At 36.5% G+C, this 25,169-nt stretch overlaps 1 protein-coding gene across 2 annotated transcripts in view; it reads left to right on the top strand.

Annotated features, from left to right (window-relative positions):
- The window catches only part of PLXDC2 (plexin domain containing 2), a 251,285-nt gene that overhangs the window by 120,092 nt on the left and 106,024 nt on the right, over window positions 1-25,169 (top strand). For both annotated transcript variants that reach the window (XM_030264549.4, XM_032746647.3), the window contains 2 exons: window positions 15,514-15,660; window positions 19,724-19,793. In XM_030264549.4, the coding sequence (XP_030120409.1) occupies window positions 15,514-15,660; window positions 19,724-19,793 (217 nt within the window). The remainder of the gene's footprint in view (window positions 1-15,513; window positions 15,661-19,723; window positions 19,794-25,169) is intronic.

Genomic DNA, 25,169 nt, shown 5'->3' with positions numbered 1-25,169 from the left:
CTAAAACCTGTTGTCTGACTTGCAATTTTTAGAGCCTTTAATTGCCTGTGTAAAGTTGCCTGCTTACTTACCTTTTAAATGTATAATTCAAATATTTATTTTAAATACTGTTTGTATCTTCCTTCTGCTGTCAGTGATTCCCAACAGTGCAAGTTGATTCCATGGGCAAGATTTCTTGTATAGCCATTTAGTTTAATATCAGGGATGCTATTGATCCCTCCACCACTAGGACAGAATTCTTTTCTTAGTGCATAGTCACATTTTAATGCATATTCAGTACAAAGGTTTAACCAGATTTTAGGTTTCATTTGGAGCATGTAACATATAAGTGAGGAGGAATGAAGCTTTGCAGAACTGAAATTTGTCACAGGAATTGGCTGATTCTTTAGAGAGCAAAAGAATAATACTTCTGTTATGAAATTTGTATTTACAAAAGTCTGGAGGAAAAACATAGCTAAAAACCTGAAGCAACAGTCATTTTTATTTTTGATACCTACTTTCTGATGTGGCTTTTATTTTAGGAACAGACTCTAGACTAAATTAATAATATAGTCTAGAATAATTAGTAATAGAATAATTTGAGCTAGAATAGTCTAGCTCAAATAATATTTAGCCCTTAACTGAAATAAGGGAAAGTTTAATTTAAATTGGCCAAGTTTAATTTAAATTCCTAAGTCAAGAAATGCTCTGTAATTGATTTAATTACATGGCTGAAGCTTTTCAGATCTACTTGCAAAATCGTTATCATAACAAAAGTTATATTCACTCCTATTTTCACTTTTAGGGATGTATAATTATTTCTTGTTCACAGTTAATAATTACTGCATCACATGATTTTTGGTGTATGTGTGATTTCTGGTGTTTGACTCATTCAAGATGAGGAAAAATTTGGGCTCTTCCTGTAGGCCTGCAAATATTTTCCACAATTTTTGATCAAACTTTAGTTACCTAGTCTAGGCTTGGAACTTCCAAGGCTAAAACAACTGTGGCTAAAATACATGGTTTTACAGTTGAAGGTGGCATTTCGGATTTTCAGTCACTTCAGGCTGTATATTATGTTGCCTTGAGCCATGTCAGTTGTACCTCTAACACAGATGTCTTGCAGCCTTTAAGCCAGTGTAACTCAAGCCCAGAAGTCTCTGTTGGAATATGTGCTGTTCACATCTCTGGTGTTTCCATAATGTTCCAGAGCATTAAACAAATGTCTCGTATGATTCCTTTCTACTGCACGTCATGAAACTGCAAAACTTCTGAAACTTATTGGCACTGAATGTTGTGGATGTCAAAATTTACGAATGAGGCAAAGTCTCAGAATAGGAATTTGTCACGGGTTATTAAACACAAATGGAGTTTCTGAAGGGCGGATTAATGGACTCTAGAGAAAATGGAAAATTTCCATTGTTTGCTCTGGGTCCCCAATGTTTACTGGGCGTCACACAGACAGAATCATAGAATATCCTGATTTGGAGGGGACCCACAAGGATCATCAAATCAAATTCTTTTTCCCAGTCAGTTCTGAGGACCATGTGAAGATGTTTGATTTAAGAGAGTTTGGCTGTCCTTGTGCATTTTTTGGTAGCCATTTACTAGATTAAGTTAAATATCATGTTATTATTTTCATATTTGGGAGCTTGAAAGATGCAGTGGAGATTAAGGACTTATTGGAGGAAGGATCTTAGGATATGCTGAAACAGTGTCACTGCACTGAAACCATCGTTTTCCATTTAGCAGAATGTGTAGATAGCATTATTTTATTGTAGGGGAGCTAAAATTTAGTGTTAAAATATATAGCCAATATAGTAATTGAAGGCTAAGTTGTATAGAATTTTCTTGCTGTATTTTAACTTTTTTTTTTTTTTGCAAAGGTTGTTATTGTTATTTTGAAATGTTTTTATTCACAATTTCTGAGAGTTTATTCTAGAAAATTAGCTTGTTACTTTGGAGGTGGAGAATGAAATTTATTTTCACAAAAATCAAATACGCATTTTCAAACTGAGTCAATAGAAAAAAATATGTTTCCTTTTCATGTGATCTTAGGGAAATTTTTGAACTTTCTCTTCATGTGACATCCTAAGACATACTAAAATGTCTGGAAATTATGGCTAAATTTAGTATTTAACTGATAATTTTTAATCATTATAAAGAAGAGCCAGAAAGTGAATTAGTCTGGAAAGCAGTACAGATCACACAAGAAATTCTCTGCTGTTGCTAAATTACACCAAAAAGTATGTCACTTGCAATTAGAAACATAGTCTGGAATAATCATTAATTTACTCATTATTTTCTGCTGAGTTTTTTACCAGTGATGTGATACTTTCTAGCCAGCCAGTAGACTGAAATATCACAGCCTGGAAAAAACCAAGACATTCTCTTTCAAAATGGTAGACTAGGCAAACACCTCATATATCTTCTTCTTTTGAATATACTGATTGCTTACTTACATCAAGGTCATCTTTACACTTTTACTGGATGTTGCTGCAATGTTCATCTGGACTGAATGCATTGCCAACTCTGTAAAAACTGTTGTAGCAGTAACCCTGTCAACATTTCCAGTATTCTCAATCTAAAGTCAAGAAGTGATGGTCTGCTAATAACTTGGGTATAGCTGAAAAGGGAAAAAGCTGGAGGAAAGATTCATTCTCCATTTCCTTTAAGTCTGGGGGGAGAGGACAGGGAATGAAAGGAATTACAAACTAGCTTCCCCATTCCTAAATAAGAGAACTCCATTGTAATCTTGAGTTCATCTCCCCATGCTTACCTACATTGGCACACAAGGCATTTAATTTAACACATTGATGAGAATGAATCTTTATGGAAAGGAAGGAGACAGGAAATTCAGAATTTAGTGGCATCTGCCTTTGAGTTTTCTTAAAGATAATATTTTACTTTTCCATATCCTTCATCTCCAACTTCCTAAAGCATATTCCAGAATGGCAGAACTCATGACTGAAAAGAGCTATGAGCAGAATCAACAGACCTTGTACTTTCTGAATTAATTATTTCAGTCATACATGCCTCAGCACTTGCTTGCAGGGGTTTGCTGAAAATAGAATCAACTCGTGAAGCTGAATATTAGTGTGGCTGTGAAGGCTGGGAAGGTCCCAAGGAAAGGCTCCTTTCCCAGACACTACCTTTCTGACCCTTTTCCCCATGTTCACCTGGAGTGTCCTCAAGAGAGAAGACTTGTATTAATTTGGTCATGCAAAAAGCAGAAGATAATGTTCATTTCTATCCATGCAAAGTGAACAGCCTTACCTAATTTAACAGCATTCAGCAAATTGTGCATAGTTGGTTGGAGCAGGGAGTGAGGGTGAATACATTACCAAGTTGTTTGTGCAGAGGAATTTGGGTAAGTAAAATTGTTATACTAAGCCAAACAATTCCAGTTTGGATTGTACCAGTCCTTAGGGATAGATTTTCAAAGCTGTAGGAATTCTGCTGACATTGATGGATTACTCAGTGTCTCTCCAAATCTTTCATGTTTCTTTAATATAGGAAAGTCAATTATCTGTTATCCCAAAACAGTAACAACATGGCATGTAAACAGATGGGTCCATTGTTTCAGATTTGGTCAGACACTTCCTGTGACTCTCTGTAAATTTAGTATCTATGCCAAAGTCAATGATCTATCCTCATTGTGATTGTATGAGTTATACAGATTTTCCAAGAAGCGTAATAAATGGGGCCAATACTCAAAATTCATATCAAGAGGGGAATCAGAGTCAAGAAAGTTATATTTGTAAAATGTGCATTTGTTTCTCCAAAAATACCAGTTAAATGTTTTCGACTGCTGAAGGAAATGCTGATATAACTCTTCAAGGAGCTGTACTATTTCATACACAGAACAGAAATAACTAATGGAAATACCAGGGATTTATTTGGTTTTTTCTTTCTTCTATAATACCAGCATGCATTCATGCGCAGCATGTCTAAGTGTTCACAGACCATCCATCAGTAAAGAAACAGTATACTTATTTCTGGAAAACAACATTAGCAATAGAAGATCTTGGAGAGTGTGCAGCAAATTACAGTGTGAATAATGGGAGGGAAAAAAACAAAAAAGAATTGCAAACATGGCACAATAGTTAACAAAAGTTAGAGAGATGTGACATGGCTACTAGAGGCTTGCTTCTTGCATTTGTAGTTAAGCTGCATAATTCTTCACAATTTCCATCATTTTCTGAGCATTCTTTCTGTAACCTTAGCAATAAAAGTAGGAAGAGGGAGAAACTGAAGATGGAAATCCTATCTGTCTGATCTCATCTAGGTGGAGCAGTCTTGAGGGATAAAGTGCCAAGATCTCTCAGAGGTATTCTGCTCCAGTACAGATAACAAAGCAAGCTGTTTCTCAGGTTCTTCCTGCTTCATGCAAAGGATAGATGGCTCTCTTCTGGTGTATGAAAAGTGTCTTTCGGTGCTAGAACAGACATAGTCTGGCTCAAAAGTGCTGCTGCTTAGATCTGGCTTACACAGGTCAACAACTTAGTGGGTGTTCATTTTGAGGGTATAATTTTAGGGATATTATGTTTGCTGGTACAGTGAATTATAGCAAGTTTGGTGAAGATGTTTGGAACATCTTCATTCCATAGTCGTAAGCTAGTGCCCCTAGTGTCCCTATTTGTCTAGAAAACAAACTCCCCAACTGTTTGTTGAATCAAAATTACTGGCTATGTAGTTGAAAGAAACAGCAATTCATTCCTGAGAATTTTTTTTTTCAATAAACCTGGAAATAGAGTGTTGATTCAGTTTAGTCTCTAGCAGTGTGTACAATGTTGATTTTTCTTATATCAGGCATATTATTCCATTGCCAAGGTAATTTCTTAAATACACTGCTGAGGTTTTGTTTCTAATACAAACATTCAACAAAGGGTAGTACATCTGTTTACTGCTCCAATAATGACCATTAAACTTACACAAAATATTAGGTGGCTGTGATTACTAAAAGACACTGGAGTCTGTACAGGTAGTGTTTTTCTTTTTTAGTTGTACCTATATTGAAATTGGAGGTGAAATTCAGCTATTCTGCTTTGAAACCTAAGTATAGAGTCACGTGTCATAGACCAGGAGTGTGCAAGTTTTTACCAGGGCATGTGGTGGAAGGAGAAGGGGAAATGGCTTCAGGAAGGTAAGTCTAGATGAGATATTAGGAAAAATGTCTGCCATGAGGATGGTAAAGCACTTGGACAGGTTGTCCAAAGCAATTTGGATGACTCATCCCAGGAAGATGTTACAGCCAGGTTGGATGGGCTCTGAGCAACCTGGTCTAGTGGAAAGTATCCCTGCCCATGACTGGGGAATTGGAACAAGATGATCTGTAAGTTTCTTCCAAAACAAACTATTCTGTGATCAAAGTTGGTGGAAATTTAAAGTGAAAGCTGCCTAGCTATACTTGTCTGATATAATTTTAGGCTGTGGTTATACTGAATGGTCCATCTCCACTCCTGTAGGATAAATGTCAGCTGCAGGTCCTGAATCATGTCTGCAATTTTCAGATGGCCCTGGGTTCCTCCAGTGCTTAGTAATTAAAAATCATCTGTGGTCACTACAGGCAATGCAGTTAAAGTGTGTATTTGGATTGTTCTGGAGTGGAGCTGAAGGAGCTGGCAAATCTTCACTGACAGCATTTAATAGATCTGTGGTTCTGATAACAAGTGCTTACAACCCAGCTCTTAGGTAGACAGCTGCAATGAAGTATCCAACCTGCACACCAAATAACAAAATGCTCATCTACCTATCTTTTATCTAAGTTTGAAAGGGGAAAATATAGATTTTTTTTTTATAGATATACCAATAAATTCCAAATGTTGAGAGTCCTTCTTTCTTTTCCCTTTCCCCATCTTACTTGCCATGCCACCAACCCTACACCAGTAAAAAAAGATTGATTTGAAAGACAAGTACAATCTCATGCCTTAATCTACACTGGTTTTTAGTGCTTAGATATTTTGCCTCCCTTCCGTTGCTTTAAATTGTCAAAAGACACCCTTCAAATCAAAAGTAATTCTGCAGTGCCTTGTGACTTATGTTCTTAGTGTCCTGTATTTAGATGAAAGACAAAAAAGGAAATACAAGTTTATGCAACATTCCACTTTGGAGCAATCTACTCTGGAAGAGCAATATAGATTTAGACACAAGAAAAAATAACGTCAAAACCAAAACAATGTGTTAGTATAATTTTGAAATATTTTAGTATATCGGTTCAACAGCACTCTGGGTTAACTTGAATGGAGTACTTTTCAGAAACAACAGAGGGAAGATATTATTTAGCATCCTGATCTAGTCTGGGTAATTGTGAGGTGCACAGAGTATTCCTCTTTAAAAAAAAAAAAAACAGTGCAGATTCTGCAGAAATCTTTTTTGGAGCCTGATGTCAGGCAAAGGCAGCAACTTGGACACGCCTGTCTAGACAACATGTAACTCATCAAGCATCTCAATTAAATATGATGCCTTAGAGTTGTGGCACAAGAGTTCTCAAGGGATTTATTTATTTTATTGAGCGTGACTGGAAGATCTGATAAAGAAGCATTTCTGTGACAAGTCCTTAAGAAATGTGGTGGTGATAACAGTTTGGTAAAACTGTACATAGCATTTTTTTCAATATTCTTGTGTACACAATCCAGACTGAAATACTCTTACAGATGTATACAGAAAAAGATATGTGAAGAAGGCAAAATGCATACTTTTTCCAAACAAAAGACTAGTAGAAACTGCTAACCACATTCATAATCATGGTCTTTCTCTGTAAGCCATGAACATTGATTTTGAAATTTTGCATATTGATTGCAGATTTCAGCCAGTCCCATGTTTTAGTTACTAAAGCTTTATGTGTGTTGTACATGAGAGCTAAACAAGAAAGTTCTGTGGCTAAATGAATTATCTGTTTGTTTGCAATCTGTTTAAAACCAGTGCACCCCAGGGAAGCCATGATGACACAGTTTGTCCTGTGCTGCCCAGGTTCTCTGGTGGGCATGGTCTGGCTATAAGTTCACCAACACACAGCTCGACTGAACCGCATGACTTTGGCAAAGGCTGGTGCTGACTCAGGTGTATGTGGGACACCTTTAAGAGCTTCAGAATAAGCTTTATCCCTACAGGTAAAATGCTGCTGCATTAATTAACCCATGCTCCCGTCTGCATCAACTTTGTATTGATCATATGTGTTCGTACAACTGATTGTCCTGCAATTTTGGCTCAAAACCCTGATGGATCCCTGAAACACAATAACAGCTCAGAAATGGCATTTCATACCAGTGAGCATGGAGGCAGCTTCTTGCACTGTCCTATGGAAAGCCCTGATCAACTACAAATTATACCTGCTAATATCAACTTAATGCTTCCTATCTGTAACACTTTCCATACCAATATATATTTGTCATTTCCCCTCCTCATTTGAGGCCTCAGGGCTCTTGGTTGGGTCTTGGTTGCTGTTTTCCTTGCACCTCTTCCAATAGAGAAGTGCCAAAGAACAGGAAATAAGGATGACTTGCATCTCCTTGCATTTGAATGTATAGTGGACTAATAATACAAAGGCTACAGAGAGTTTAAAGTTGCTCTAATAACTGAATGGAAAAAGAGAAGAGGGTGTATAATACTAAACTGAACTTATATATTTAGGGGGAGGAAAAAAATTGCCCAAGTGTGGCTGTAAGTAGGTCAAAGTACATATGCTCAGAAACACACTGTTATACTCCACACAGGAAGTGGATCTTTAAAAGACTAAAATACTAAATCTTTAAAAGCTAATGTGACAAAAATGTAGTTATTTATGGCATTATCTGGAGTTATAAGCCCCCAAGAATCCAGCTGGTAACAGATGCAGTGCCATAACCACTAATGCTACGTAGTCTAGACCTGGCAGATAGGTTTTCATGTTTACAAAAAGTCATTTTTTCAGTTTCAGTTTCATGAACCCTTTAGTCCAAAAATGAGAATATAAATGCTAAAACCTGTGCCATAAATACACAAAAATAAAATTTCTGCTAGACATTTTTTGGGCACTGTATTGAAATGGTTCTTATTTTCTTTTAGTGGAGAGGATGCTATGCGGAGCAGTTAATAAAGATGCATTTTCAGAATGTCATTTCTCAGACTTCTGCTCCAGCAAATCAAAAACAAAACTGCCTAATAAATATTTCCCTACTGTAATTGGGTTTTGAGTGACTGGTGATTTGGCTTTTTCCTTTCTTAAGTAAGGCATTGCAGAGATTTTTGCTCTTTTGAAGCTTGTCTCATATGACAAGACAGTCCAAAGGGCTTTATAAGCCTGCTGTAATGACCCCTAAATAGGCTGACAGTTTTATAGCAGTCCCCAAGAGAGAAGCTTCCTTTCAAAAGCAGCTGAATATCATGGAAAAGGCAGTGACTCCACACTGACTTTTTACTAAGCTGCAAAGACTAAATGGCTTTTTGGATTAATAACAGTTTTATATTATATCCTTCTCTTGCAGAATGCCTGTCAGCATGTGTGACTCTCCATTATAGGGGCTGTCAGGAGCTCAGATAAGTGCAGTTTAAAACCTGGGATCTTAAGTTGTTACAGTGCTGCATAAAGCCTTGTGTCTGCATGGGGGACAGAGATGTGAGATAAATCCTTTGTTTCATCCCAGCTGATGACAGTATTTAATGTTTACCATAACAACCTCTGGATGTAAATCTTTGAGATTCTGGGTAAAGTGACTTCCATACTGGTCCTAATGAAAACCTGAGTGTGAGGACTACTGCACACACACAAAATAGGCTTTCAGGATGCAGAGTATTCATGTAGCTTCTTCTTAGCGAATATAGTGTGAGATGACATTTTTAATACCAAAGCACTCCTCTTCCATTAGTTTGGCTTCCTATCATTCATTAGTCATTATATTTGCTGTTCAAAATGGATTTTACTAGGGTTTTTGTCATCAATAGTGATATTCACAAGCCAGTGGTTGATGTCAGCTATGTATGCTATGCCTATATTGGGCAATATATATATATATGGGCAATATATAATATTGGGCAATATATATGTATGTTCCCTTGGTTTGTGCCATATCAGACATTGCAAAAAAAAAAAAAACAAACAAACTAACAAAAAACCCAGGAGAAAACCCAGCAGATTGCAGCTTTGTAACTATGAAAGCAGCAAGTCACTGAAAAAGCACTTCTCTAAATTACGTTTGCTCAATAGATTTGTACAGAACAAAGAATTTTGTTAGAAATTGAACAGCAGAGAGTTTATCCTTGATGCAAAATGCTTATGAAATTGATAATTCTGAGCACCTCAGAACAATCAAGCTTTCTAAGCAGCAGCCCCCATATATATCCTCTGTAAGACTATGTACATGTTGTAATCCACATGTAAATTAGAGCTTTCATGTTTTGAGAGGCCAGTTCAAGTTAAATATTCCTTAGGGTTCTTCGATTGTCAGATCCTATAAACCTGTAAATCATAGCATTGCTATATTGTGCTTGTAATTACAGCATTCTGTTAGAATGAGCTCTGTGGCAGCAGCATGCATAGTGTCTCTATCCCCATTTCCCCTGGCCTTAATCTTCCCACTAGGACCCCATCTCAGGATAGGTGATCCTCTCCTGTACTCTCATCTTCTGTGCTAATGGCTGTTATACTATAGATATTCTCCATGTGTCCTTGCCACCTGCCCCTGTCTCAGTCAGTGTCTGCCTAAAGAAAATGTGAATAAATGAGAAAAATCAGTTGCAACACCATACACACATGCTTCTCCTGCCCAGGTAATGCAAAGTGTGACCATGCATCTCTCTTGCCCCTTCTCAGGGCCCGAAAACGTGCTGTTGAGAAGAGGCTTTCCATCACCTGCAATGCAGAGCTAGCTCAAGTCCTATCCAAGCTGTCACCTCTGTTCTCCCTCTTGGGCTGCTTTTAGCTAGTGGGGATTAATAGTGCTCAGAAATCTGAAAGCAATTTTCTAGCAAATGTCTGAAACTATTCAGAAGTCACTTTTGGGTGTATTTTACTGATGTGATAGGCAGAGATACCATAAGAGAGTAGCCAGCATTACATATGATTGGGTAAAAGTATAAGTAGTTTTGAGGAAGCTGTTTTGACTGTATGTGTGCAGGGGCACATTGTTGTTGTCTTATTTAAATAGAAAGGGTGTTTTTAGGATTGCCAGAACCAGTTTAATCCTTAAGGAAATAATTGTACTTGCTAGCCTATTTCCTTATATCCTTTTTCTAGCCAAAGAAGTATTGATATCTTTGCTTTTTTGCTGAAAAGTAGTCTGTTTTAAAATACATAATTGCATGTTTTCTTCTTTCGCTGTTTTCATTTTAGTCTACAAATGCACCTTAAAGAAAACACAAATCTCTGATTAATTTCATATGGTATTGATCTAGAAGTGTTTGTATTCAGAAGTAATGATTCTGAAATTAGTAATTGGTAAGAAATTTTCTTGGAACTAATTTTTTGGGGCAGATACTAACAGAAATTTCACTTAATTTAAAAATAAACTGGTCTGTGAGTTTGACAATATCTGAGCAATTTATTTATGTATTTTTCTAAAAATCTGATACCAGACCTGCCATTCACAGTGATAAAATTAAGTATCTATAAAGTCTACCACCATTATCTTTGAGGGCTTCAGAGTTTTTACATTATGTTGTCATCTCAATTGAAGCTGGAAATGCAATTTCAATAAGTAACATATTTAAAGGGACAACAGTTATTAAATTAAATGCAGTCTTCCTTTCTTCTATTGCATCTGGCAATAACTCATGACACTTGATAAGGAAGATCTGATGATGCGGATCCTTGGATGGGACAACTGAAGGATTGATTGATCAATTGATTGATATTTCATTGATAATGTCACAAACAATGTTCCAGTACTGGGACAAGGAAGCCAAAACAATCTTCTGAAATGTAATGGCCGTCTGGTTGGCTGATCCATAATAATTTGCTTTCCTTTCTCAGAGAAAGCAAGACTTTTTCTACAACATACTATTTTACAACAGCAGAGCTCATTCCTGGGTGTGCCAGTTGCTTTTTCTCTGGTTGAAGTTATTAGTTTTCTTCAATTACAGCCTTACACAGAGAGAGCTTGTAAGATGGCAGGACTTCTTGTTCAGTAATGTCTGTAGTTTGGATTGAATTGAATCCAGTATTTAAAAATTAAATATTCATGCAGATGGATTCAACAGCAACTCTTACATCTGCATCTTGTTTGATAATATCCTCTGTCTCCTAGGGATTTATATTACTTTTCAATTTCTGTTAAAGAAAAAATGTGACAGGAAAATATTTAAACCTAAAAAGTCACATGTTTATTTATGTGATTGTATCATCAAATAATCATGGTGTCTTCATTCTGTCATGGTTTGCAAAGACAGGTGCCTGCTAAGGAAGGTAGGAGCCTCCCTTGAAATGGAAAATGTAAATTCTCTCCCTCCAAATTGTTATAATTTTGAAATTAAGGAGCTTTCAGGCAAAGATATGGGAGCAGGAGTAACAGTTCTTTATTAGGAAAGAAAATAAAAATAAAAATGCAGTAATACAGAACAACACTCACAGAGTCAGAATATGACCTGGCACCCTGTGTGTCAGGGTGGTGGCAGCAGTCCTGTTAAATGGTGGCTGCAGCCATCGGGCAGTGCCAGGTGTGGTTCTGTTGGAGTAGGGATCCTGTAGATGGGTGTAGGTCCAGTGGTGGTCTAGATGGGCCTGGTCTTCCTGTGGGAACCCAGTAGGGAAGAAAGCTGCTCCTGTTCGAATCCAGTGGGAAAAGGCTGCTGTGGTGTTCTGAATCTTAGATTACATACGAGTAGGAATGCTTGGCTCCTCCCTCTGGGTGGAGCTTCTCCCAATGGGATGATGTAATTTTATCAGTCATATGGTGAGATTCAGTGGCCCTTTAACAGAAGATATTTCCCACAGGGAGGATTGGTTGTGGAAGGGATAAAGAAAACTTCCCAATTAACAGAAGATAACTGCCCCACCTCTAACCGATGGGAATAGAATACACCCCCCTATCCACATCTTGCAACCCAGGACATGTTGAGAGGAAGCTTTATTGTTTAATGTTTGTTTTGGTACCGTTTTCATGCCTATCTTTGGCCATAATCCCAGATAATAATTTGAACTAATGTCGGAGGCATAATGTAGTTTTTACTTTTAAATCTCACATATAGTTACTTTATGTTACTTGATTGTGAAAGATCACATCAGACATTGGAAGCCTTAATTTGTAAAGGGACAGCAGTTACTGATGAAATGAGTATGTGACATTTGGACTGTATTTGGGATTATCTGTATATGTAATGTATGGAATGGATGTTACGTCTTTGACAAATACTGAACACCAAGTATTTAAAGAAGGTTTAATCTTCAGTTGTGCTGAGCTTTTATGAGTAGCACATGTATTCAGCTTTCCTGAAAAATTCAGTTGTATTTGGAGAAGTATGGGAATATATTCAAAGTGTCAGCAGACAATACCGCTTGTGAAAGCTAAGAAATTAATTTCTACAATCAAACATAAGATGGCAAATCAGCATTAAGTATTGCCTGAGGTTAAGAATAACTCATTTCCCCAAAAGAAAAGTGTTATGAGAGATGTTATCATAAATATTCCCTTTATAGTCACAAAGGTTGCCAACAGTAATCCTCATAGCTGGTGCAAAGACTATCTGGGAAAATCCATTGCTTTAATGCTGTACTGTTCCATAGAAGAAAGATACTATGTACTTCATATACAAACAGAATTTGGACAGAATTGCAAATCTAGAGATCCAGTGGGAGATAATGCTCATATCCTCCAAGTACCTGAAAAAGAAAGAAAAACTTTCTTGAAGCAGTAAATGGTATGTTCTCTGCTTTCCTTTTCCTATATCACCTATAGATACTGAAAAGTTTGTTTCCCTTCATAATTGTATCTTTATATAATTCTAACTACCAGTAAAACTCTAAATATATCTCATATAACTGCTAAAATTATTTTCTTCATTGAGTAGTTTACATGCAAATTCAGTAAAATTCTTAAACATTTTTCCATTTTCTTATATAGTAGCTACCTGTAGGGAATGGAATGTATTATGAAGCAGGTGCAATCAGCCAAAGAACATAAACAGGTTTGACAGAATGAAAAGTAATAGGTATCTAATGATACCAATAAAATAATATTCATTAAAGATTCCAAGATTTTCATTTCCATGGTAATGCAAATTAGGAACTATGAAAGCAGTGACTTGGAATAGAAGCTTGGATCTTAACCTTATTTGGAGTTCCCAAGCTGCTCACATCAACTTTAGTAGTTAGCTGCATGTCCTTTTTTGTTTCAGATTGTAAATTGACAGAGGGATTAAGAAAAATTAGGATGTGAGAGAGAAATAATTAATAGTATATTCATAAAATCCACCTGCATGAAAGCTATGAAGAGGAATTCTGTCTTCCTTCTAACATTCATGTAGAAGCAAATTTGTTTCCTTCCAGAATAGATAAATAATCTAAGATTATTTAACCTGTATTAAAATAATAAACAAGACTTTTTATACACAAAATATGGTAGACATGAACAATTCCTCACACCGCACCAAAATCTTGACCTGAAGGCTCTCATTTAAGTGTTTGATTTACAATCTGTATAATGAATCTGCTTTAGGTGTGGGTCAAGATACCATTTAAAACAGTCTTATAGATCTACCAATTAGGCTCAGTGCTAGAGCCTTCTAGTTGTGGAGGTGGGGGCCTAGGTACTAGAAATTAACTGGGATAGCTTTATTAGCTATTAAAATAAAAACTGAAATGCAAAAATCTTTGCACAGTTTTGACTATAATTTAAATATTGCATGCTTATCTGAAACCAGCTGTTTTGGTAATTATTTGTTATTTGTCTCTGGAGCTCTTTCCTTGAGATTTTGTATGCCTTAAATATGACATTTATTCCCTAATAATTTTTTTTTTCAGAATGATAAATTGGACTGGGAATATATATATTTGTTTTCAAAACCTTTTTATTTACAGTACCTCTATTGTATACATGATAGTAATAACTGCTTCTATTTACACCTAAAATAGGAAATTTGGTAAGGTGTCTGGCTTTTGTCATCTTTCTGACAGTATAGTTTTAATTATGTTTACTTGTGTGACTAACCTAGAGCTAGTGAAGCTGTTAGAAGTTGCTTCAGAATTGTTACTGAGATTTACTGGGCATATAAAGTACATCCTGGTATGCAAAGTACAGCAGAAGACACAGAAATTTTCAAGGAGAAAATAACCTGATTATATCTGCAACAGCTAAAATAAGATGCATCAGTAATGATGTTAATGTAGGGTCAAATCCTGTTGAAACAGGATTTATGGTCAATATGTTTAATCTAGGACATGAGTGATGTCATTAGAATATAAGTCCTTGCTATGTGTGTCTCCAGCTCAGGATCATGTCAATAGGAATGGGATATGTATGATCTGGGGTTTTGGGGGGGGGAATGTCAGTTCTGCATGGCAGCAAAGCCTGAATTGAGGGTACTCCAATGTAGCTGCCTGGATACGGGAGGTACAGCATGAGGGGAATGTCTTCATCACCAGGGTAATTCCAAATTGTGAGTCCTCCTCTTGAATTCTTTATTGTACCTTTTATTTTCTGAGTCTATTTTAATTTTCAAACTCTATCATCAAGGCTTTGGGAGTTTTTTGCTTTATCTTAGAAGGGGAGGAAGTGAGGAAGGAACTAAGAAATACTAGCATGTACTACTTTTGTAGAATTACTTGTAGCTATTCAGCAGAAAGCTGGCAATGCTGTCGATTTAAATATTTTGTGGTTGCAAAAGCTTGGTTTGAGTAAAGGAAGACTGAGAATCTGAGATGAGTTTCATTTCTTGCCTCAAACCACGAACTTTTTTTTCTTTTTTTTCTGTCTTAGATAGGAAGGTAGAGACCCTAACAAAAATTTCCTGTGATGGGACTATGACAGCAACTACTGTATTTTTTAAAACCATGAGAATTAGGAAGATTTCTTCCACAAATGTGTGTATATTTGTCTGTCTTGGCGGGGCAAATCTACAGTAAACCAGACTTTTGGAGATTTAAAAAACCATAGCATTGTAAGCCTACAGCTATTAGGAATGTTTTGGATGTTCTTAAATAGTAAATTATGTTCGGAAATGTTAAAAACTACAATTTTTTAAGGTGTTATCCGTGAATAGTTCTCATGGTTTCATAGAGTGTGGTCATTGTTACAGGAACTGTCCATCTTGCCTCAAAAGAGATCAGACATTTTGCCATAGATTTCACTGATATGGTTATTACACAACCTGTATGATTGGTACTTGGGATATGGGTGAATATTATAATCATACTATAAGATGATTGCATGAGGTAACTGCCGTGTCAGCTGCTAGTGGTTAGGAGCAGAGCTATCTCTGCAACATATTTACAATTCTTACTCTTTTTCCTTGATTGCTGAGTTTCTTTGAGGAGCAATAGGACTCAGTATTTCAAGGGCAACTTTTATATAAAACTAAGGTGCATCTTCCATTATAATCTGGTTTTTTTTTTCCCTTTTTTAGGAGGATACAGATCATAATTATTATACATCAAGGACATATGGCCCCTATGATTCTACCAGCCGGGATTTGTGGGTCAATATAGATCAAATGGAGAAGGACAAAGTAAAGATTCATGGGATCCTTTCCAATACCCATCGTCAAGCCGCAGTAAGTTATTTTATCTTTTTTTTCTTTGACGATCATGGATAATTTTTCTCCAGAGATCCACACAGCAGTATTACTAGGTACCATGGCTATTGTTCATCGAGCTATATCTTTGAATTCTAGTAAAACTGTGGAAGCCTTTACACTATTGTTGTCAAATGATTCCTTGAATTTTTTGAACATTTTGTAACAGTCCTTCAGAGATGCCTTTAAACATACATTTAAAATTTTCCTCTGTTCCTAGTGAACACCTTTCTTAAAAGTTGTACAGTTTTTAAAGATGCAGATGTGTTGAACAGTTTTAAAGCTGTGAGAAAACACAAGTTTAATTCATATTTTCCTTAGTTAATCTATTTTCTCCCTGGCACAAGCCAGGTGACTGCTCAGAGGAATTCAAGAGGCAGCAGAAAGAAATACTGTGGTATTTTATTCAGAATATAGAAAGCACAGTGAGATGATAAATCCAGCACACGTAACTGGCAGAGAGTCCAATTCAAAAAATACAACCTTCATAGTTAAAAAAGTGTAGGCACTCAGGGATAATGCAAATGCAGAGGGTTCTGACAGTTATAGGTCATTGGGGTAGACTTAATGAAGCAGCATATCAGCTATTTTCTTAAAAAAGTTTCATTCTAATGAGTAACAAAAAAACCTCAAGGATACCTAAAAGTGAAGACATCTGTTGTCTGTCTTGTCTTCTTTATGTGGGATCCTCATGCTCTGTGTTGAGGGAAAGAATGGAAATATGCTGAAAGAAAAGCTAATAAATAAATCAAAAATTTTTACCCATGTTTAATGATTAGTAAAGATTATACCCTTCCATGTCTTTGTTGTAAGCACTTTTGTTTCCAATTGGATCTCTGAGATTATGCAGCCAAAATGACCATCCCAAGGGGGACATTTTGTTGGCGTTATTAAACTAGAGCCTAGAACAAGGCCATGATTTTGGTCTGGTGTGGGGTCAGTGTAGGGGACCATTAGGCATGGCAAATGAAACTTGAGGACTTCAACTGTTTCTCCCCAAAGCAAGTGGTTTAAGACCTTTCTTCTGAATGTCAGGTGCCCCCTCTGCCTTTCTTCCAGCTGCAGCAGAGAAAGCTCTGGTCCCTGTTTAGCACACTGATATCCATCTCTTTTCATGCTTACCCAAATATCTTGGACTATGTACTTGAGTGGCTGCAGCCACATCTACATAGAGTTTTAAAGACCCCTTTTTCAGATCTGTTGTATGTCCCCCCAAAGGATTAAAAAGTACCAGAGAGTCATCCTGTAAGGTTTTATGCCTTATTTTTTTCATCTATAATTGATTTTTTATATGTGTCTGTCCAAGTAAACATCCATATGTACTACACAACAAAGGTGCTTAACAGAGAGATGTGATCTTTATAACTGTACAACTGCAGAGTAATATATATTTTGAGATCATACATACCTCAACAGCAATCTCTTACCTTCTCTCCCATAAACTTTGCCATTACTCTTTTTAAAAGGCCATTTTGCACATCTTGCTGAGACTCAATGATTTACATGATATTTTTCTAAACATTATTCTCCAATTTGACGATAGAACCAGGAGTTAAATTATCACATGCTTTATATTAAGGAATTAATTTATGATGTCAGGGATTCTTTGAATGCTAACAATTTTACACCCAATTTTTTTGGGTGTAAAAAAACCAATTAAGTTTTCCTTAATTTGGAAGTAAATAATCCTGAGAGTTCCCAGAAGCTGTCCATTTGTTTTGCTTCTACAAGAAAAGTCATAAGGACTGGAGAGAATCCTGGAGAAGATCCATGAGATGGTTTGATTTTGTAAACAGCATAGTAATTGTTTGTAGAAAGTAGCAAACATATATTAACGGAACAATTAAAATGTTTAACTACAGGATTTATAACTCTAGTAGTAAGGGTATTTTTTAATATATTGCCACTATCTTCTTAACTATACAATAAAATTTTAGAGGTGGCTTTGGTATTCAGTGTGTTTAAGTTAGATATCTAAGAGTTGATTACTCAAACGGTGAACTAAAATACAGGATATGTTATACTTGGGAACTCAACTCCCATTTCTTCCAGTCCATTCAATCATTTATACGTGAAGAGAACATTTTTATTTCAGTGAATTGAAAATTCTGATATTCTTTCTTAAAAATTAGGTATGCTTTCCAGCATTAAAATAAAAGCAAAATTTTAGTGGCTGTTAGACTATTGTGTTTCAAAATAATACTTAAATCATGTTGGTTATTACAGTATTGTGCAAAAAAAATTTGCTATGTTAAACATTTTTACATTGTCAGAATTTAAGGTATCATATTCTGACTTAAGTCAATGGGAGATCTATATCAGGCTTGAGTGGGAATGGGATGAAGTTTTTGTTGCAAACATCTTTGTAGTCATGGCCATATTATAGCCTTTTAGAAGACAGATAAGGGGGCACAGTTTTCCTCTGAAGTAGTTCAATGTTTACTGTGATTCAGAAAGTTAAATTGAATAGGTAAAATGGAGGATGGCATATAAAGGAAGGAGGGAAAGTTTGGTCAGAATACTGGTAGTTTCAATAGAGTTCTTCAAATTATGTTTGATAGAGCAAGGACATAATTTGAATGGAGTGCATTCATAGATGTAGCATGCATTTCAGCAGTGAAAACTGTAGAACATGGTAAAAGAATATTTGAGTTAATTCATGTGCTGTCTTTTGCATATGCCATTTTTTATTAGAAATTTTCAGTTGTACATCCATATTTATGTATATACAGAAAAGGTCATTAGAACCTATTCAGTCCAATTAACACATTGCAAATGGATTTTGCATTCTAATTAAAAGCAAACAAGAAATGTGCTAATAAATCCTGTCATGATTCTGTCTTCCACTTAAATGGAAAGAAAATCTTTCCATCCCTTTCCAAATACTTAAAGTTAATATAAGTCTTCCAACTGCTAATTTCATGCTAAATAATTCTTTAAACATTTCTGGTTGATGTAAATATAATTCTTCCTGAAAGAAGAAGTACTCAGATATAATCTGAAAATAATAAACACAGGTCAGAAATAATGAGAGAGAAAAAAAAGACATAAGAGTACTTTTCTTCTTCATTCCTCCTCCACTTAATTAAAATGTGTGGACTGTTGCCCTTTCTTAAGTGGAGTCATCAAAAGTTACGGTTGAGTGACAGTCACCAACAACTCATCCTCACACCAGTTTTTACTGTAGTAAATCCTCCAGAAGAAGGAATAATAGACTGCATGCTCATTTCATATTGACTGTTTGGACCATTGTGGAAGAGATGTGTTTTTCATGGGATATTATATTTAAACATTGAAAAGACCTTGCTGAGATTTCAGCACTCCTTTCTGCCGCGAGCACTAATTTATTCAGAGTTTAACCAGGTAGCACACAAAGTGATAATCATGAGTGGCCACAACAATTTATTTTATTTTTAAATAAGTATTTTAAGTAGAGTTTGTTGTTGCTTCTGTTGAATATTTCTTTATACATCATTCCATCTCCTAGCTGACAGTATAGAGGGTTTTAGGGAATGGTGTCAGATGGGTTTGATGGAGGAATTGCCTTCCAGTGACTTCCCTTCATCGGATAAACTCCCAGGCAGCAGCAGGATGTCAGGGACAGCACTTTAATCTGAAGGCTTGTATGGCAGAGCAGCAGAAAGCAAGCAGCCAAAATAGCAGACGTCCTGTAAAACATAGGTATTGCTAAGGTTTTTGATATTGATGGGTCCTTTTATGAAAGAGGTTAAAGCAACAGTTTTTTTAAGGAGAAGCTTCTACAAATCTTTTATTAATTTTATTCTTGTGATTGAGTTACGACGTCTGTTCGTGTATTTTCTTTTCTGAAGTTTTCTGTTATAAAGATCCATTCTTTAAGTGTTTAAGCGCTCCTCAGAATTCTTTCCAGTTAGCTACTGGCAATTCCAAATTAAGGATAGCAAGGCTCCAGTGGAAAATAGAAGGCAATGAAAGAGATATTTGAAGTAGATGACTGTTCGTCTTTTTTTCTTTTAGTGTTCTGCTCAATATTGATTTTATTTTCTGCTGTTATTCCTTTCAGAGAGTGAATCTGTCCTTTGATTTTCCATTTTACGGACATTTTCTACGTGAAATTACTGTGGCAACTGGAGGTAAGTGGCTTACTTTGAATAAGATGAGAGGAGTTTCTTGCAGCTATTTAAAATACTTCCCCCCCCCCCCCCCCAGCTTGTATATGTCAAGAGATAAACTACAGCTTTTATTTAGGAAATTTTCCTGTCCACAAAAAGAAAATCACAAAATATCAATATGATGAAAAACCTCCAGCATTTAAGTTGAACTGTTATAAACCCATCTCATTGTAAGACTGTACAGCATCAATCCTTTTCTGTTTAGGTATTTTCCCCAGAACTCAGGTGTGTGTGTTTAGCAGTTGCACTGGAGGTGAGAGTGCTGGAGCCAGAACCAGGAGGGAGACAGGGTTTGCCCGAGGGGAAAGGATTTCCCGCTCAAAGATCAGAAGTGCTGCTAGAAGTATGGCAAGTGTCACCTGTTAGGCAAACCCATCGCAGTGAATTGTCATAGTATGGCCTCTGAAAATGTGCCAGGGCCTTCCTCTCCTCTTTCCATGAGAGGAGTGGGGTATGAAGGAAGGTAGGGCCAGCTCGAGCTCCCAGTCTGGCAGCTCTGGGCATCACTGATGGCTCATGGTTGGGGCTCTTCCTCCCACAGCTGCTGGCTGCTGCTTGCACCAATCTCCTGTGCTGGGAACAGCCATCAACCCCTTCTGTGCCCTTCCCACTCCAACTCCTTGAAAGACAATTTGATTTTAATGAGATGAGGAAAAGGAGATGACGTGAAGACAACAAATGAGAAGGAGAAAGAGTAATAGTAAAAAAATGAAAACACAGAGGCAAAAGGCAGCATCATGGAGAGCACACCCAGAGGATCCTCTGGTCCTTGAACATGTTCAGCAAGTTCATGGACCCTGGCTGGTGGTGCTCAGCCTAGAGATGTGGCAGGACAAGCAGGCAGAAATAGGCCACCATCATCAGGAACAATTCTACCCTGTCCCTGATCAAAGCTTTTCCTTTTCTTGCTACAGGGTCCAGATGGACATGATCAGGGGATATCCATGTTCCACTGGAGTCCTAACTGGGGAGGTTATGACTAAGAGATTAGGGTACAATTGCAGCCAGTGTCTCAACAAGAGTGGGAACTCTTAACAGAGGTTCTTGTCATGTTCCTCATCAGGAGGAGCTACCAAAGCAGAATACAAGTGATGGACAAAGGTGAATAAAGGCTGATATTAAAGCGATTTGCAGTAGAATGATAAAAAATGATGCAGAATTATGAACTGACTTCAGTATCAGTTTTCTCTTCTTGATCAGCAATAATATTTTGATGCTGATTTGGATAAGATGATCCAAGAACCAGTGATTTTGAGATTTTTTCTGATTTCCATTCTGTTTTGCTGTTACTTTCATTTTGGTGCTTGATCATCAATGCCTAATTCTGTATTCTTTATTAAAGGAGTTGCTTTTGACGGGCTGCCAAAATCAAGCACGTAATTTGTGTAGCACAGAAGGATGGGATAGATCCTGAAAAGCTAAAGCAGCAGTGGTGGGGACAGGGTTCATAATCTAAAAGTCCCTTTATTCTTATTGCTGTGCTTGGTTCCTTAAAATTTCGCATAGTTCACTCTCTTCAAGTAATTATTTTCTTTTGTGTGGTCATTCTGCTGAGCCTTCCCATTTAATGGAAGACCTTAATTTTTACTACTTTTACCACTTTCACTAATATACTGCTCTGACCAGTTTCTCCATCAGACCAAAAAGTCTTGGAAGGAAAGTCAATTTCATGAAGTGAACTGTGTAGTAGCAATTTGTGAGATACATATTTTTTTCCTTTTAATACAGAGTAAATGGGGAATTTTAAGTGATTTTTTATTTTGTTTACTTTTTTTTATAAATAACTGAATATAAAAATGACTGCAGCTCTGCAGGATTCTTTTCTCTTGCTATTAATGGAACACTGGCTGATAATTATGCTTTTCTTTTTGCTCCATTTGGACTAAATAAAATATTATTGCTCTAAATAGATCTATGGATTATTGTCAAGCTAAATACAGCTTTAAAATCAATCCTTTTAATGTACACCATTGACATTAGCACATATATTTCTTTCATTGACATTTCATTGATTTTTCCACCTCAAAATTAAGCCTGAAAAAGATCTAATTAATAATATATTTTTAAATATTATATTGATAAAGCCCAGTACCTGTAAGTCATTCTGTCAGTCCAGGATGCAACCTTTCCTACAACTGTAGTGCTTCGAAGCTCATCTAGCAGGAAAAGAAAGATTTACTTCTGTACTAACTCTCTAAAAGTGTTTTAATTCAGATGTATTTGCAAATTTTGTTGCTAGGCTAAACATCACACTTCACCACCAATGATTTGTAATAACAGAAGATGAATACAGGTTCCACATGTTTCATATACTCCATGGTCTGCTATTTCTTAGTTACCACGATTTTACAATGGCATTACTATTATTAGAGACCTGGAATACCTCCAGAGGTTATTCTGACATCAAAAGAATGACAAAGTTAATGTGTACAGAACTCCCACATGACAGATGTCCACTTCCTGGAGAGTGGGATATTATTAATTATGCTAATGACAACACTACAAACTGTTTTTTACATCCAAATCAGAAATTAAATAGTCTTCTTAAAAGGCAAGTTGAGGACAATGGCACATTAAATCCATGTCACAATAAAAACATCAACCCCAATGGTTTCTGCCATTCTTCATGGAGTGTGCACTGTGGCATAGTAGGGTTCCCAAATTTAATAGGATGATTTTGGAATCACTGTGGTTTAAAACTCAACTTCTTTTCCTCTTTAGCTAATATTTATTTCTTTTTCTGAGTAGTTTTGATGAGCTGATTGTGTTTAAGACAAGGAAGAATGGGGAGTGAAAATAATTTGAAGGTTTTTTGTTCACTGCTGTCTTAGTTTGTATTTGAAAATAGTATATATTAATTTAAAAATTATATATTAGAATAGAAATAATTAACAAAATGAGTAATTGGTTCTTTGCTATACAGACATGTCTCTGCCCACATTCCTATAGATAGTTCTCAAATAAGAAGCTGAACTTTGGTTTTTGTGAAGCTTTCTAAAGTTTGTAGCCTACAGGCCAAAAATGTGGTAATTTTGTAAAAAAAAAAACAAAACAACAAAAGTTGTGAGATAGTGAGTCATGTTGTGCATGCCAGGAGCTGAGTTTATGAAGTCTGCATGTTGCCAGTCACTGACACCCCTCACAGAGCTCAGTGGAGCTGGGAAAACCCTCTCTGGTGATAAATCTCTCCATGCAGTACCATGACCCTTCTCAAAGGCATCCTTGAAGCTCTGTGCCCTACATCCTCCTCAACATGCTGTAAATTTCATTGCTGGCTGTATTAATTTTCCATGTTCATTGTAGTAGGCTTCTCTTGATTATTCTCTGTGGGAGTTTTTTTGTTTGTTTTGTTTATCAGTCTGTAATTTTTAGTGCAATTTTATATCAGATACTGTAAGTTATTTCGGTGGGGTTTTTTTCTTTTATGACATTTTTTGTTGACATTAAATTTCTCTGTGGTATTGCAGGGAACAGGAAACACCTTGCTGTGCAAGCATTGCCCAGCATTAAGGAAACATAACAATAACAGTAGAAATTGAGGTGACTAGGTGGTTACATTTTTAGATTTATAATGCTGAATATAGAGACATTTTGCCAGCTAGAATGAAGAAGGCTCCAGACATGTCTACCTACCCTGTGTAGTAGCAAATTGCTGAAGTTGAAGCAAGCAGCTGAATCTTTAAATACTGTATTATATTCTGCTGAGATAATATTTGGTGAATCGTCTTTCACTAGAGGAATATTCCAGATGAAGGAATTGTCTGAAATAACTCTGAGGATGCTGCCTGAGCATTTTTACCAGGGTCAATCAAAGGAGTACCAAAGAAATAAAAAGCCATCCTAGCAGTAAATCCCAGTGTATCAAATTACAGTTGATAATTTTCTAAAACAGAAATCAAGAACTCTGTATGATTATTACTTCCTCAGGCCAGATCTCATACTTAAAATACTTGTATTTATGGAAGAAAGAGATCTTTGTGCATCCAAGATTCACGCAGCTTTTCACCAAAACTACTACTGTCCTATGCTCTATTGACACCAAATAAGAACACAAGCATTAAAAATACTGAACTAATTTTTCTGCTGAAATCTGATGCTATTGGATTTTGCATTGAGGAGCAGCTGTGAGGTACCTGAGCATGGTTCCTAAACCCTGACTAGTCGGGACAACTGTTTCAAAGTAACCTTTCATTATCATGAGGAATCCCACTTATTTCAGTATGAAATTCTTTTTAAGTGTACATGTGGCTTGTGGCAAAGTAGCAAAGGCAAAATATCTCTGGTTAGCAAGCTAGATTTTTAGCTGCTTAAAAGCTGAAGTTTTATACAGAGATAACACTTTAAATTTCGTTTTGGACATAGAATGTGTATATATCATTATGGAATTCTCTTCAATTTTACTGTTTTCAATGTAGCAGAAGGGATATGAAAAATAAGCACCAAAGTGTGAGTATTCTAATAGAATTTGCATCATATTTTACAGTACTTTCAAGGAAAAGGGATCAATGATAGAGAGAGTGTTGCAGCATTTTTGAGAGAAAGAGGACATGAGTTATGATATTTGAGCTACTCCAGATTTGGGCCTTGTGAGGCCTTCAAGCCTCTGACGCAGTTAGAAATTCAGAGCTTGTGGCGCAGATAGAAATAGTATTAAGGTGTGATGGGGACCACTGGGCTGTCTGGGTGTGAATTAGTATAGGTTTTATAGTGTAAGGCTCAAGCCACTTTAAGGAAAAGGTAAACAATGTTAGCCTACCAATCAGAGTACCTTTGTTTTTGTAAACTATGTAGAAGCTTAAATAAACTACCATCTTATCTCGAATAAAGGGAGAACGTTTGATTAACCACATTGGTTCAGATCTGCGTTTGTCTTGTCCAGTTTCCCGTTTTCCTGAGATTCTCTGGCTTTTAGAGAGAGTATGTTGTGGGGAAGGAATAAAGCCTGATGTTGCGCTGTCTCAGCCCTTTCTTTCTGTGTTGGAACACAGAGCAATACTTCTGAGCAGGAGGGAAATTTGTTCACCAAGCTGGTGGTGCTATGGAAAGAGAAGGAACCATGGAGTGAGGACCTGAGCTTGTTAAGGGTGAGGATGCTTGTGCATTCGCAGCCTGCAGAAAGTCTATGCTAATGAATTTATTTTCCCTGCATCTCATGCATTTATTTACTTAAACTTCCAAACCAGTAGATAGGTAGTGAAATTTACCTCGTTCTTTGAATTATCAGGGTCCTGAGTGGAGTGTTTTGTTGTAGTCTTTCAGAAATTTAGCAAGGTTTTTCTGGCTGTTCCTGCTGCTCTGAACCTTTCAGCAAAGGAGCCAGCAGGAGATGTGTTCATC

The sequence above is a fragment of the Taeniopygia guttata genome, chromosome 2, assembly GCF_048771995.1.
Source record: "Taeniopygia guttata chromosome 2, bTaeGut7.mat, whole genome shotgun sequence".
In the NCBI taxonomy this organism is placed as follows: domain Eukaryota; kingdom Metazoa; phylum Chordata; class Aves; order Passeriformes; family Estrildidae; genus Taeniopygia; species Taeniopygia guttata.
This window is presented reverse-complemented; position numbering and strand designations above follow the sequence as displayed.